Below are 14,684 nucleotides of genomic sequence, written 5' to 3' on the forward strand. Positions count from 1 at the left end.
TGACCTCCATTTTGTCACCAGTAACAACATATTCAAATTTGGGAAGCTTTGGTAGAACTGTTCATGCGTAAATGCACGGACACGATTGGAAACACCATTTTTCAATCTTTCAAGAACCATAACTCCTGAACGGTAAAAGTCAAAATGGCCGTTATTGAACTTGAACTTCATTTTTAAAATTTTAAAAGCTTTGGTTGAACGGTTCATGAGTTAATGCACTGACAACATTTGATTGCCGCCCACCCGCCCGCACGCCCGCCCACCGAGCATCCCCAATTTAATAACCGACACTTTTGTCACAAAAATCCGGTTAAAAAGGGGGGACATTGTTTAAGTTGTTTAACAAGCTATAATTGGAAGTTCATGAAAAAGTGTCTAGATATCTAGGTCTGTGTTGCTGTTTTACTAATGGGCAAGCTTTATTTTGGATAATGTATAAGATGGGGGACAATGACTGAGAACAGAATATGGCAAAAAATTCTTTATACATTTATTTGATTTGATGTGCAGTTAGTTCAATAGTGAAAATAGTGGGTATTCAAATTTTACATCCCTTATTATTAAACACATACTTTTTTTTCCTTATTGCATTGGTAGCAAAGGCAGATCCAGGGGGGGGGGGGGGATTTGGTTGCTTGTATAGGGAATCACTGAAGCATTACTAGAGCAGCCGCCTCCTTAGGTCAGTCAGTGGGGCCTCCTTACAAAAAGTTCTGGATCCGTCACTGGGTGACTTTCAAAAAAGATGTTACAAGAAGAGTTTTAAGTGGGTGGTAAAGGGTTATTTTCATGCAACATTTTTGGCCTTTTTATTTCCTGTATTTTAGATTTTTTGCAGTTTTATTTCTCGTTTTCTTGTGTTTGGCTCCATTTGCGTGCCTTGTTCTTCCCCTTATTTATTTTCTGTGTTTCGTGGCTGTGATCTGAATTTCTTGTGCATGTCATGCATTTGATTTAAAAGTCAGTGTTAAATTATAATACCAATTCTAAAATCAGTTGTGTAATCTAATACATTTGTAGTAATTGATGTATGTTGTTACCATTCTACTTTTGCAATATGTATATATGGTATCAAAGAAGTCCATCAAACATGTCAAATTACTATCAATATTTTTTTTCTTCAAATAAGATGCAAGTAGCGGACGCTAAAAGTTTACCGCAAGATCTTTCCGCCACTTATTTAAGACTGCATAATCTCCAAGAACAACTGATCAGCCCTAATAACTTCTGGTATTTTTTCCCTGAATATTTGTGATTTTATTTCCTGTGCTTCGTTTTTACACAATTTTTATTTTTCGTGTAACGTTTTTGCGATTTTTGTTTCACGTGTTTCCCTGTTCAGATCCCCCTTTTCCACTCTCTTTTAAGCACAAAATATTTGTTTTTCAAGTTTTAATATTTGTTTATTATCTTCAAGTAAACTGACTAGACCAAACCTAGGGATGTCTGTATCCGAAACATTTGGACACAATAAAGTTGATAATCTTAAGCAAAATAGGAACTTAATGAACTTCAAAAATATTTGATTTTGCAGCATTATTAACATAACCCAAAAAAATCTGCTCTGTAAGTCCGCTAGACTGTCTTTTTTCATATCTGTCAAAATATGAATGAATAATTGCAAATATCATACAACCTAGAAACTAATTCAATTTTAGATTCAAATCAGTAACTACCCATGAAATGTTAACCTTGGCTTTTGTGAGTTCAATGACACAGCCATTGTTTGTCCAAAATCTAACAGATCAATACTTGTAACACCAGCGAAATGCAACAGTAAAAAAATCAACACAAATTGCATTCTAATGTCAGTATGTTGTGATTGACAATAACACAGACAACAATTAATCCAACCAAAGACCAAAGGAATTAGGAAGATGTAAACAAGGAAAGGTCACCTAAACACTCTTCACCAATTATTAGCAAAACCCATACCATATTTGAGGGTAAAAATTAGCCTAGGATAGCATGTGTGAGAAAATGTAAAATAAGTTTTTAAAAAAATGTCCCGAAATAGCTTATATCCTTAAAAAAAAGGAGTTCTAAGGTACTTTTTTCAAGCAAACCCTAAAACATTTTTGAAAGAGACCAAAACGCAGTGTGCTAGTCCATGTTTAGTCTCCTACATGTATATCTATTGATATATGTTGTTATATTTGTTTTAACAAATAAATCTGATTGTAGTCCTAAATACCAAACATAAAAAGCCTGCAGGGTACACCAAAATAGGAACTTTTTATTTGGTGCTATATTAAGATATAACAGTGTATCTTAGAATGATTGCAAGACGGATTTAAACCATCAATGAAAAAATGAAATGTTCCTTCATTTTTTTTTATAAAATTAGTAGCAATAAAATATTATGAAGCCTAAGTATATCTTGCACGGATGTTCTACAGTAAAAAAAACAAAGTCCTGAAAATAATTGTAGATTTAGTGAAGAGATAAACAGAACCATTTTTAATCAAGACTCAATGAAGGTCTTAATTATCTCTATATTCTTCCTCTAATTAAGGTACATACTAATCAACTCAATTCATTATAATTTGTTTACATTCTCAAAAATCAATATCATCCTTTCTTTAAATTTAAGACTGGCACTGATCACAAGGATTTATGTTAAAGGGGGCTGCTCCTGTTTTTTTTGGGGGGGAGGGGTCAGTAAAAATTCTTTGTCTAAAAGTTACATACAGGATTAACAGGAATTTCACATCAGTCAGAAACGGTTATAAAGAATTATTTTCAATAGAACAAAAACTTAGATTGGGAAACCTATTTTTTATGTTTAAATTAATGACCTATACTTTTTTTTTTAGGTCAACATCCTAACCCTTTACTTTTAAGTCTAAAACTATGACCTTTACACTTGGGACTAAAACTCTGACTAATATTTAAAGTCTCATATCTTGACCTAAACTTTAGGTCCAAAATGTTGACCTATACTTTAGGTCTAAATTCAAGAAATATTATAATACTTTGCTCTAAATTTTTGAACCATGCTTTTTGGTTCAAATTTGAATCAGCTCTATGTCTAAAATCAAATGCTTTATTTAAGGTCTTAATTTTGACCTATACTTTAAGTCTAAAATCATGAATTAATTACTGCTAGTCTAAAATCATGACATACTTTAGGTCTAAAACTAAATTCTATACTTTGGTCTATAATTATATGACTTATAATAGGTCTGAAATCACAACATATTGGTCTCCAATCTGCACAAATATTATGAGGTCTATCTATATACATGAGATCTCAAGTCTTGATTTTAATTTGAGTCTAAATTTAAGACCTTAACTTTAGGACTAAAATCTTCACGCAATATCGAGGGTCTAAAATCTTTGCCAATAGACCTGAGGTCTCAAATATTGACCCAACACTTAAGGTGTGAAATCATTACCAATACATGAGGACTAAACATTTGACCAATATTTGAGGTCTAAAACTTTGACATATTACATCCAAGGCCTAAAAATTTAGGTTTGTGAAGAATACATGAGGTCTAACTGTCAAGTTCACCTTCAGTTCATATTTTACAACATAGAATTAGCCTTCTTTAGGGTCTTAAATAATTTTCATACCCCCCCCCCTTTCCCCTCTATCTCTTTCACCTCTAGAATTGTTTTTCTTGGACTTACCTTCAACAATTTCTCCATTAGGGAATACTATCACAACCTTGCCAGATTTGGACATAAAAAGTCGCGGCCGGTCTGGCGCTGGTTTTAATTTAGTTAAATCCATGCTAGAGTCCGTCTGACATCGCCTGTACTGGTTCCCATGCTGAATGAGTGACAAGTTAAGACCACTGGGACCAGTCTTAGGTGTCCCAGTGTCACTGGACGCGAGGCCTGTATGTTTAAAATCCAGTGTCATACGAATTGGTAGAAATTATTGAACAGAAGACGATTCAAAACAAGAATCGTCTAACAAACACAACATCTAAACTATTAGTAATTTATATCCCGTAGCACAATTAGCAGTGAACGCTTTTTTTATATATTTTACATACAGAAATTTTGGCAATGTAGCACTACATGTCTTGTTCTGAGAACTGTAAGTACTGGCTGTTACAATTCCAAATTAAATTGTCTATGATGTTACAATTATGCATTCCTATAAACACATACCTCGCTAGCAGACGGCATATGTGGTCGAGATTTCCTTCCGCCAATTCCAAATGAAAACCAACTCTATTGGAACAATTAGGTGCCCCCCATAAATACAATATTCCTCGACATTATTAATGGTAGCTTCTATTATGATAAATCGTAAGATTCCCAATCTAGTATCGTATTATCCAATGTCTTACAACTGTAAACATAGAATCAACAAGGAATTAGACAACACAGCATTAAGGAATGTTCTTCTGCGGATCAATGATATTTGCGGCTATTGTACCGGATCAACTTTTTCCTGTCATCTGAAGATTTGATCATGTTAATATTCCTCTAATTGTCACTTTATTGGGATTCCTTCTGGTTTAAATAAGTCAAATTTGTTATCCAAGTTGTTTTGATTACGGAATTATTATTTTTCCACACCGAGACTAAATATCCTGGAATTCAAAACAGTTGATAAATGTGGATATTAACCGTACAATTTTTTTAACGTTTAATCTAGTAATTAAGACCTTTTATAATTAGACAACTATCGTTACGTAAAATTATCACTAGTAATCAATTTGTTGATTTAACAATTAATTAAGAAGCTATGATGGGTTATCGTTAATTAATCACTATTTTTTTAAACATTTTATTTGACCTATAATATCACTATTGGTTTATAATCACTAACTCCATGAGGGAATTCAATTAAATTTATACCAGTTGATTGTTGACATTAGACTGATTCCAATAAGTTGTTTGTTTCTCCATGGGTGCCTATCTAAACCAATATTTAGTTTTATTCCAAAAATTCCAAACAGTTTATTGATAAAACCAACTAATTAATAAATGCACAATATTTTCAATGGATTTGCTTATTAAATATCCTTATTGCATGTGAGCTTAATAATTTCTGATCTTTAAAATATTTTCAAACAGGAGTTATTTTTTTCTGAAATTTCCAAAGTTTATTGACAAATACAACTAATTAATAATTGCACACATTATTTTCAATGGATAGTCACTACAATTGAAAAATCTGCTTATCATAAATCCTTATTGCATGTGAGCGTAATAATTTTTTAACTTTAAAATATTTTCCAAACAGAAGCAATTTCCAAGTTGCAAATTTATTGATTTAATTAACATTTAAACCTTTCATTATCGATTAAGATTAATTTTCATCAAAGAAATGTAGGTAGCATTCCCAGAAGTAAAAACACTAAGACAACATTGCCTTTAAATTTCTTCCAGTCCTTAAAAACATTAAATGGATGATAAAAAGCCCAATGCTAATTGTTCAATCAGTTCATTTATCCATAGAGGTATTACATCTACGATTTATCCAATTCAGGTATACACAATTAGGTACCCACAATTAATCCTAATCAATTTAAAAACGAAATTAAATGATTCTGCACTAAAAGTTCTTTGGAAATGTAACATATTTCCATCCATATTGGACCACACATATGAAATTGATGACAGATCAATTAAAGATGATTTTCGTTTATAATTTTTGATAGTTGGCAGTTTACATGATTTTTCCCTTTGAGCAGGAAACTAGGAATATAAACAATTTCTCTCTGAAACCAATTTGACTTTCATCAGTTTGGTATAACTTCTATTTAGTTTATGGAGTGATGAGAGTGTAATCTATTTATAGATACGGTATCTTCTGCTGAGAGTAAATATTTAAGTTTCAAGGATAAAAAAAAGTGTGAGTTATAAGTGTCTGAAAAATATCCTGTTTCTCGTTTTTAATCAAACTATATCAAAATCTAACTTTTTAAAATATTATTTTACAGTGTAAACAATAGCCTAGATAAAAATCTATTTTACTTGATGTTGTGTCCCCTTTCCAGGTTCCTTTAATTCTTTTATCCCTGACCCCTTAATTGTATGGCCTGCAACTTCAGGACAGACATTTAAGAACATGGAAAGGAAAAAAAAATCCAAACCTTTTAAATTTTTTAGTTTTGAAAACTTTTACTTCTTTAAACATGAAATAGTTTTGAAATAACTTCGTGTTTATCTCCGATAATAAATTCATCAAAAATTGCACAAAACTTAACTTACCAAAGCAGGAAATTGTACTTCCAAATGAATTATATACTTCCAAATAAATTTTACGATAAATGTGTATGTTAGCTAAATATCTATTTAGATCCCACAATTCGAATCTCTTCCACTCTTTACTAGTAAGTGTTTTGGTTCAGTTACACACAGACTTAAATCATTAACTTGATTCAGAATTTAGAGTGTTTCTTGTTTAATCATCAAAAGATAGCTCTAGCATATACCTATTAGCTTATTTCGTTACTGTCTCTATGAAGTTCGCAGATGTAAATATATGAAACTGTTATAAGATTGTTTTCATAATTGATAAAATTTCATTCATTTAATAAATTGTATGAAAATCATATGACACATAAAGATTGAAAGATAAAATCTATCCCATCATGAAAATATATACTGAACATGATGAAAAACACATGAATCTTGTAGCTTTTTTCCATCGAAAAAGTTTTTAGAAAATTCCTAAAACGTTAAAAGGGGAGGTTTAAGGGTGGTTTAATTATTATGCTCTCTGAACACCCTTAGACTATAGCCATGATACTTTGGAAAGTATTTTTTAAAGCTTTATTATACTCATTGAAAAAATATATTGCCCCCCTTTTTTATATTGGAGAAAATATCAATTTGAATACATTTGGCCAGTTACAAGAAAACATCCTTCAGAAAGGATCCCTCAAGACATAGTTTAACCCTAATGTGTTCAATTGCCTGTCCCAGTTAATAAAAAGATCTAAATTTTTTAGAGACTTTTAATGCTGAATAGCGTTATAAATCTTGTGTTGTTTTCTATTATTAAAAATTGCAATGGTATATACTGTTAGTTTATTATAAGTGACATAAAGACTCACTGCCCATGGTGAATGACCAAATAGAGACTTGTCCAAACTAATATTTTAAGTTTTAAATCTGTAATGCTTGAAATGTATATTACCTTAGAAGCCAAAACTTGTGACACACTTTTTACCAATTCCAATAAAAGAAACTTTATTAAAATAAGTTAATGTCTATTACTTAACTATTATGAAATAAAGTGAAAAAGAACTTTTGTCAAATGTAAACAAGATATGAATAATTTAGCAAAATGATGATTTTAACATGAAGTCATTTCAAAACCTCACTTTTGTTCCTTTTAATAAAGAAATTGTTTACGACAATTCAAGAGGGCTTTTTAATATGCTTAAACTTCTTTTACTGATAAGGGGATAAGATTACATGAAAACTAAATATTCAAGCAGTCTTTTGTTGAAGGGACGAAAATGAGATTTCAATTTTTCAAAATTCATTAGATTTTTAAATGTATATTGAATAAAGGTGAGTTTTAATATATACATTTATTGATTTCAGTTAAATTTTCAAAAATGTTATTGAAATTCTTGTGAATTATTAACTGATACCCATATAAGGCAGAACAACGATATCAACCCCATTAAAATTTCATAGTTAGCTTTCACAAAACCTCCTGAGAAAAATAAATGTGATACTAAATATCATAATGGAAATAATATAGTTATCTTGGTATAAAAAGAAATTTTTAAAAGCAACTCTAAAAGCAATTATCTCAGTTTGTCTTAGTTTCATATGTCTGGGAATTTTTTTTTTTTTTTTTACTTTAAATCTTATTGGAAGTGATAATGATGATTTTAAACTTCAATTTTTGTTGGACACATATGCAGCCTTTTAAAAAAAAATATTGTGACATTTTATGTGACTTGTGTTAAGACTCCCCAGTATTTTTAAATATCCCTTTCCCTAAAAGATTATAGCACCACATAAATTGATATGTTCTCTTTCAAGATCTACCATACTTAGCCATGTGTAGTACGCAGTTATGTATAATATGCAACCCATTTCATCGCTCCAAAATTGTGAAAAAAAAGTATTCAGCTAGCACCATAGTAAAAAAAATACATTGATGATGCCCTTCTTAGATTTAATTTGTGCTTCCTTATTATAAATTATATTTCCCATGATATCATTATGTGAAGTTGACAAAATATGTATTAATGTATCTTTAAGATTTAGATAAAATCTTGAGTAAAGTTAAATATTAAAGGATAAAAAGGGGGGATATATTGTTGCATTGTGACTCGTCAGGTTCCATTGCATGCATGTATTTTAGGGATAGATAATAATTTTCATGGATTATGTGGACACTTTACACCTGCAATCCCCGAAAAAATAAAAATAAAAATAATATATTGGTAAAATTTTGTATTTGTTTTGTTATGGAATTATCACCAAAGTTTAAGTATTTTTCATAACCTGGCCTCACGGTCATAAAACTTTCAAGCATGATTTTTGTACTCAGACTCGAAAATCAACCAATCAAATTGCTGGATTTCATGTTTCGAGCATTTCTATGATTTTGTGCTCCGAGCACTGAGCAAAGTTTTATCCCTTCAGTTAAATCTGAGACTACATAGTTTAAATTAGGCTAAATTCTTTGTTTATTCACTTCAACATGTGATGGCTTAATCGACAGACCTGAACAATGTCTTAACAATTCCTAGCCTATTCTTTTTTCTTCATTAAAACATAAAACAGTTCAAATTTTAAAAGTAAAAGAAAAGGAGTATAAGTGGTATGGATTTTTCTCATTATTGAAGGCTGATCTCTAGTATCCCACATCCACCATCCTTGATCACTAAGATCAGGTGTTTACTAAAGTTGTTTTCTCCAATTTATCATCTCGTCACAGCTGAGAATTATGTGGTATGATTGAGCCTTGGCTTTTAGGGTTTCTGATTATGTGATTACTTGGCCATTTTTATAGTGACTATTTGATTACCAGACCAAATATTTCATGATTATTTGATTATTTGATAATCTAGGATTGTTTTTATTATTTGATTATCGTGTTAAAAAATATTAATAATTAAACTGTCAATTGTTCTTGAACAATTGAGAGGTCTTTCCTTTTGTTATGTAAAATACATGTTCCAACAGACGTAGAATGTATTGAAAATGTCAAGGTCAACCTTAAAAAGCTCGGAAACACACTAAAAATCCTTTATATAAGGTTAAAAACACTAAATTCGCTTTCTGGGACTTGACCTTGACCTTTGACCTTTTGACCTTTGTCAAGGTCATTACTCCCCAATGCCATTACTGAAGACCCCAAGGGTCTAGGACCTTTGGTCATATAGTTAAAGCTGATTTTGCCTTTTCAGAAACCTTAAACAGGCTTTATGCCCCTTAAAAGAAGGTCAAATCTCTTCGGTCAAAATATAACAAAGTTGCGCCGTAATGACCCAAACATTTTTCACTATTTAAAACTTCTGTAAGCATAATGGTTTTTGAGTTGTTCTGATAACAAGGTGTTAGGTCAAAGGTCAAGGTCAACATACACATTTGACCTTGAGGTATTTTTGAAAGTCTCATGAATTGTTGATGAATGGTGAAGATCCTAGGTCTCTACAATTTACGGTTTCTAAGTTTTGGTGGTCCACCGACATCGGTTAATTTTCATAGGGGCATAACCCTACCAATGAGTCGTTGAATCTTTTCGAATCAAATGTAACGAAGAACCGGGGTCTGGTCCTGAAAAAATTTCACCCTTCATTTTTTTTCTATCTATTACGGTTACGGTGTTGGAACGATAACAAGGTTTTTTGGTTTCGGAGGGATTACTCCGAACCGACAAAATATTTCGACTAACAGGGTGAGTTCCAGATAGGTATTCATGACACCGATACAAAGTGAGAACATGAAAGCGACACGTCTTACGGTTTAGGCTGCTAACTTCGTCAAAGTTTGGCGGAAAAAGAATAATAAACAGAAGAAATACAGTAAGGTCTTTCCCTTTTGTAAAAGGAAAGACCTTAATTATGTGATTATATTTGCCAAAAACTTGTGATTATTTGGACACCCCCATGAGGGGCCTTATGATTGCCTATTAAACTTCTATCCATCAGAGACCAAAAGAATAGAATGCAAACAACTCAATACTGATCAGCCTTTAACAATGAGCAAAACCAATACTGTATTAAGACTCCTTTTCAAGTGCTTCAGTGCTTTTAATTTTTTATTTTGTTCATTTCAATTATTCAATATTAATTAACTCTTTCATAAAACTTCAATTTACTTCCAATTGCATTCAGCGTTAAATACTTTCCCAAGGTGTAGATGTATGAGAAAAATACAACGAGTAATTAACACTCTATATTAATAAAAATGATTTAATTTTGTGTGATCTATTTCTTTCCTTGTTTCGTAATTAATACAAGAAATATCTAATTTGTGAATCAAATGAAATACATTGTAATTTTCTGCTTTGGAAGTTGTATAATTGAACATTTTGTAAAGTTAGGCTATTGTTCCCAGGGGATAATACTTCTTAAGCTAGAATTGGGATTTCTGGAAATAAAAAATATGTCTTGATGCAAAATGTTTTTGGAATTTTACTACCTCATTATGACTAAAATATTTATATTTAAGGATATAAAGATTTAAATATATTTTTTCATAGTTCTTTTTAATTGGCTTTTACTAGGCAGTTGTTGTTTTTTTGTGTTTTTTTTTTTTTTTTTGGGGGGGGGGGGGGGACCAAAAGCTACCAAAAATGCTTTAACTGATCTGTGGGTTGTGTATAGCTAAATTATGAAGTCTTCAAAATCTTAGAATTACTAATTTTCTATTGAAGAATATTAAGTCTGGTTGTCAGTTTCAATATTCATTAAATCAAAATACATGTATCCATTTCACCTGTCAATTTAGTATAGCTTTAAAAATAAAATGCAATTATCAAAAAAAAAATGACATTAATTCTTTCATTGTATGTTCAGGTGTTGTGAAGATGCTCTCAATTTTTTGGTTGTTTATCCCTTTTCCATACTTAAAGATTATTCAGGATGGAATGCAGATTATTTATACAAAAAAGGCCCCTTTAAGAGAAACAATTAAAAAAAAAATTATCATTTATTTTTTTATCCTATTCAAAATGAAATTTCATGACAAAAAGTCATCAAAGTTTATCAACCAAAAGCAAAAAAGTCTGATTATAATATAAGGATTTGAGCAAAGGTTCGTTTATTTCTGATGTAAATTTAAATTTAACCTATTTGCATTTTAATAAACCTTTGTGCAAAAACAACTATCAGAATTTTTTTGTCATGTTAATTGAAATGAAATATCAAATATGATAAAATCTACATAAAAAATAACACCTTGTCAACATCATAAACTTTCATCTTTAAATAAACCGCATTTTACTGAAACTTTTTTTAAGTTAATAATGTTATTTTATTGAATTTTTGCAAGCAAAACATATTAAATTTAAATTTACACTTATAACACGTTTAAATATATAAAATTTGGCAATCATGTTATAAAAACTACAAACCTTCCAGTCTAGCTTTGGAGGTTGAATGTGTTTATCCTTATATATATATTCACCATCACATCTCTATAAACATGAATGTCATATGTCCTAAGCTTAAATGACCCTTATCATAATGTAAGTCACAGTTGTAATTTACGCCATAAAAAGAAAAAAAAGCATTAACTCTGATCAAACAACAACATCTATTTTTTTCAACGGAAATGTTCGACAAGAAAAAATCGAAAGTTACTGGAGCACACCTGTGTCTTTTGAATCTACGGGAGAATAGGTAAAAATTACATCCCAATCAGCTGCGGGCCTTATGGAAAGCCTCATTATCGTCCAATTATAGAGAAACGTTTACAAATTATAGTCTTTAAGAATATAAAACTAAATTACAATTTGGAACTTTAATAATTTCTGTATTGGTATAAATGATCCGTAATAAAATTTTACATTATCTCGGAGAACTTTTCCTAGGCCTAGTTACCTTTCTGGATTTTAACGACCCATCATATAAATCTTCTATCAGATAGTGGGTAAGCTGTGGACACTCGCAATACGGCAATTAATAAGTCGGACCATAAATTTTCATGCAAATAAAAACTATTAATATTTATAAAGAGTTTTACCAAATACGACAAGGAAAAGCGATTTACGGCGTAATATCAAAATTAATAAAGTTTTGACTATTTACATCCAAGTTTATAGCCAGCCCTTTCAATTTACGAATCGATACCAAACATAAACATTTGAAAAACTATGTTAAAGATGATTCTCTATTTATCAATGAACATTAAAATAGTTCTTAGAAAAGGTCAAAACAAAATAAGTAGATTAAAAGCATTCATGTCCGTTTACTTTTATTACAAGTTTTGTTGCGATAATCAATAATTTTTATTAATTTTCAATAATTAATAACTATAAACAATCTATTTATTAATTTTACGCATGGAAACCAGGCAAAAGATTTTCAAACGGAGAATGGGAAAATACAACTCATAATGAAGAATAATCTCTGTAAATGTCATACCTTTTTTTCTATAGAAATATTTTTTAATATTAATTTTAAGATGGATCATTTTTTTAATTAATCATGGTTGTCAAGTTGACCATTGAAAATTGAACTTGGTTTACTATGGTCAAATGTACGACCATTATAATACAGGTTACAGAGGTAGAAAACCATGGTTGTCAAATTGACCATGGTCAACCACTTGAGGTTTGAGCAAGGTCAACCATAGTCAGATGTATGACCATTGCCACAAAAGTGCAAAAGCAAAGTTGAGCATGGTGTAAAACACATCAAACCATGGTTTGACCATAGTTATCCATGGTCACTATAGTTATCCATGGTCAACCATGGTTGCATTTTGACAGGGCTATTTCTCAAAAATTCTGACTTAATATTCTTAGTGAGACAGACATAAGAACAAATTTGTCTAGATTTTATCGCTTCACTAAGAGAGAGTATAAAAAAGAAGATGTGGTATGATTGTCAATGAGACAACTATCCACAAAAAAACAAAATGACACATACATTAACAACTATAGGTCACAGTACGGCCTTCAACAATGAGCAAAGCCCATACCCCAGTCAGCTATAGAACCATTATTTGAGGAATATGAGTACCGGTAATTAAAAGGGGAAGTAATTTCGGCAAACAAAAGTAAAACACTTCATATAGTGTTTGCAACAAAAAATACAGAGATGAAAAAACAAGCAAATAGCATATACATCAAGTTGAGAAAGTAATCTTAACTAAACTGTAGGTATTATTTCCACCAGAGACCAAATAATATTTCTATGTTAAATGTAGATCTCTAGGCATCTCTTAGTTCTTATAATGTATACAAATTTTATATCACATATTTTGTCCCATGAGCCTGTTTACTTTGTAGTTTATGACACAATTTCAAGGTCAAGTTCATAAAAGCAAAGTTTTCTATTTTCTCCATCTTGGATGTTTGATATGGGTTTGGTTAGAAACTTTATGATTCTTTTATTTATTATGGTTTATTGGTCAAGAAAGCCAAACCACTGAGTGTCTCAAACATTTTAGAGCAAATTAACTTGACAAATAAAAATCATCAAAACATACAAGTATTCAACTATGATCCATACTATACTCAGAGGTGGATTCATGAAGCTACATATATGATTAATGCATAAACTTTATACAAGTTATGGTGAATCCATCCATCATTCCCCCTTTTTTTTCTTTATTTCACAAAATCCTGGTTCCACACCTGGTACCCTTAAAAGGTTACTGAGGAAACCAGAAGAGATATATTTTAGTGTATATAACTTAAGGTGGACTAAAATAGCTGTATTGACATGATGGAACTTTATACCAATATAACAATTGTAAACTGTAATTTGTTACCAATCTCTCTTTTGCCAATTGGATCTTTTTGTTTAATTGTGAAGTAAAACTAAGACAAAGGAGTTAATGATGAGAATAAATAAAATACTGGACACTCAGCCTGGGTCTAAAATAGACTTCTAAATATTCAGATTAGGGTTCCTTTAAAATTTTGCAAAGATCATCAAAATCCCAAACTGTAAATCAAATCGCTACTTATCTAGAAATAAACAAAAACCTGAGGTCTTGGCCTTTATCCAGCTTTAGAAAGTGCATACAAAGAACCATTCATGTAACTTGAAAATTTTGTTGCAATTTTCGACTTGGCACCTTTCGACTTTTTCCAAACACTCTGCTCTTAAGTGATGAAATATATCTCACACGATCGTCAGTCAATGGCCGAGTTCAACAACTACTTGTGTATTCTGTAAAACACTCTCGAGAGCTATAGACTGTCAAAATATTCATTCTCACTGACACTTCAATGAAATATAGACTACCTATCATACAGTCGATTGTATTGAGTAACTGCACTTGAAAGATACCACTATTGATAAACTGACTAAGTTATTACTTGCAAATATCATATTGAATTTTGAGTACTGACGTATTAAAATTATATAATTTTTAGGACTTTTATTCACATAGTTCAATACTTCATTCAAATTTATGAAACTTACCCTGACAAAAAATTAAAAAAAAATTAAATATTGATTTTTTTTACCATTTTTAGTTTTAAAATGATAAAATTATTATAACATTTCTTAGTTTTGATGAGAGAAGATATCAAGAACTTAGATTATTTCAAATTTTAGCGT

The 14,684-nt window shown here is 30.7% G+C and overlaps 1 protein-coding gene across 6 annotated transcripts in view; it reads right to left on the reverse strand.

The window, feature by feature from the left end:
* The window catches only part of LOC134695177 (dual specificity calcium/calmodulin-dependent 3',5'-cyclic nucleotide phosphodiesterase 1A-like), a 323,999-nt gene that overhangs the window by 100,233 nt on the left and 209,082 nt on the right, over window positions 1–14,684 (reverse strand). For 2 of the 6 annotated variants that reach the window (XM_063556385.1, XM_063556386.1), the window contains exon 1: window positions 3,637–3,899. The exons of 3 other annotated variants lie outside the window; for them this stretch is intronic. In XM_063556385.1, coding sequence (XP_063412455.1) covers window positions 3,637–3,871 — 235 coding nt within the window. In that variant the 5' untranslated portion in view covers window positions 3,872–3,899. Of the gene's footprint in view, window positions 1–3,636; window positions 3,901–14,684 lie in introns of those variants that run through there. One more of the 6 variants, XM_063556383.1, reaches the window with a different exon arrangement.

The sequence above is a fragment of the Mytilus trossulus genome, chromosome 13 (assembly GCF_036588685.1).
Source record: "Mytilus trossulus isolate FHL-02 chromosome 13, PNRI_Mtr1.1.1.hap1, whole genome shotgun sequence".
NCBI lineage: Eukaryota > Metazoa > Mollusca > Bivalvia > Mytilida > Mytilidae > Mytilus > Mytilus trossulus.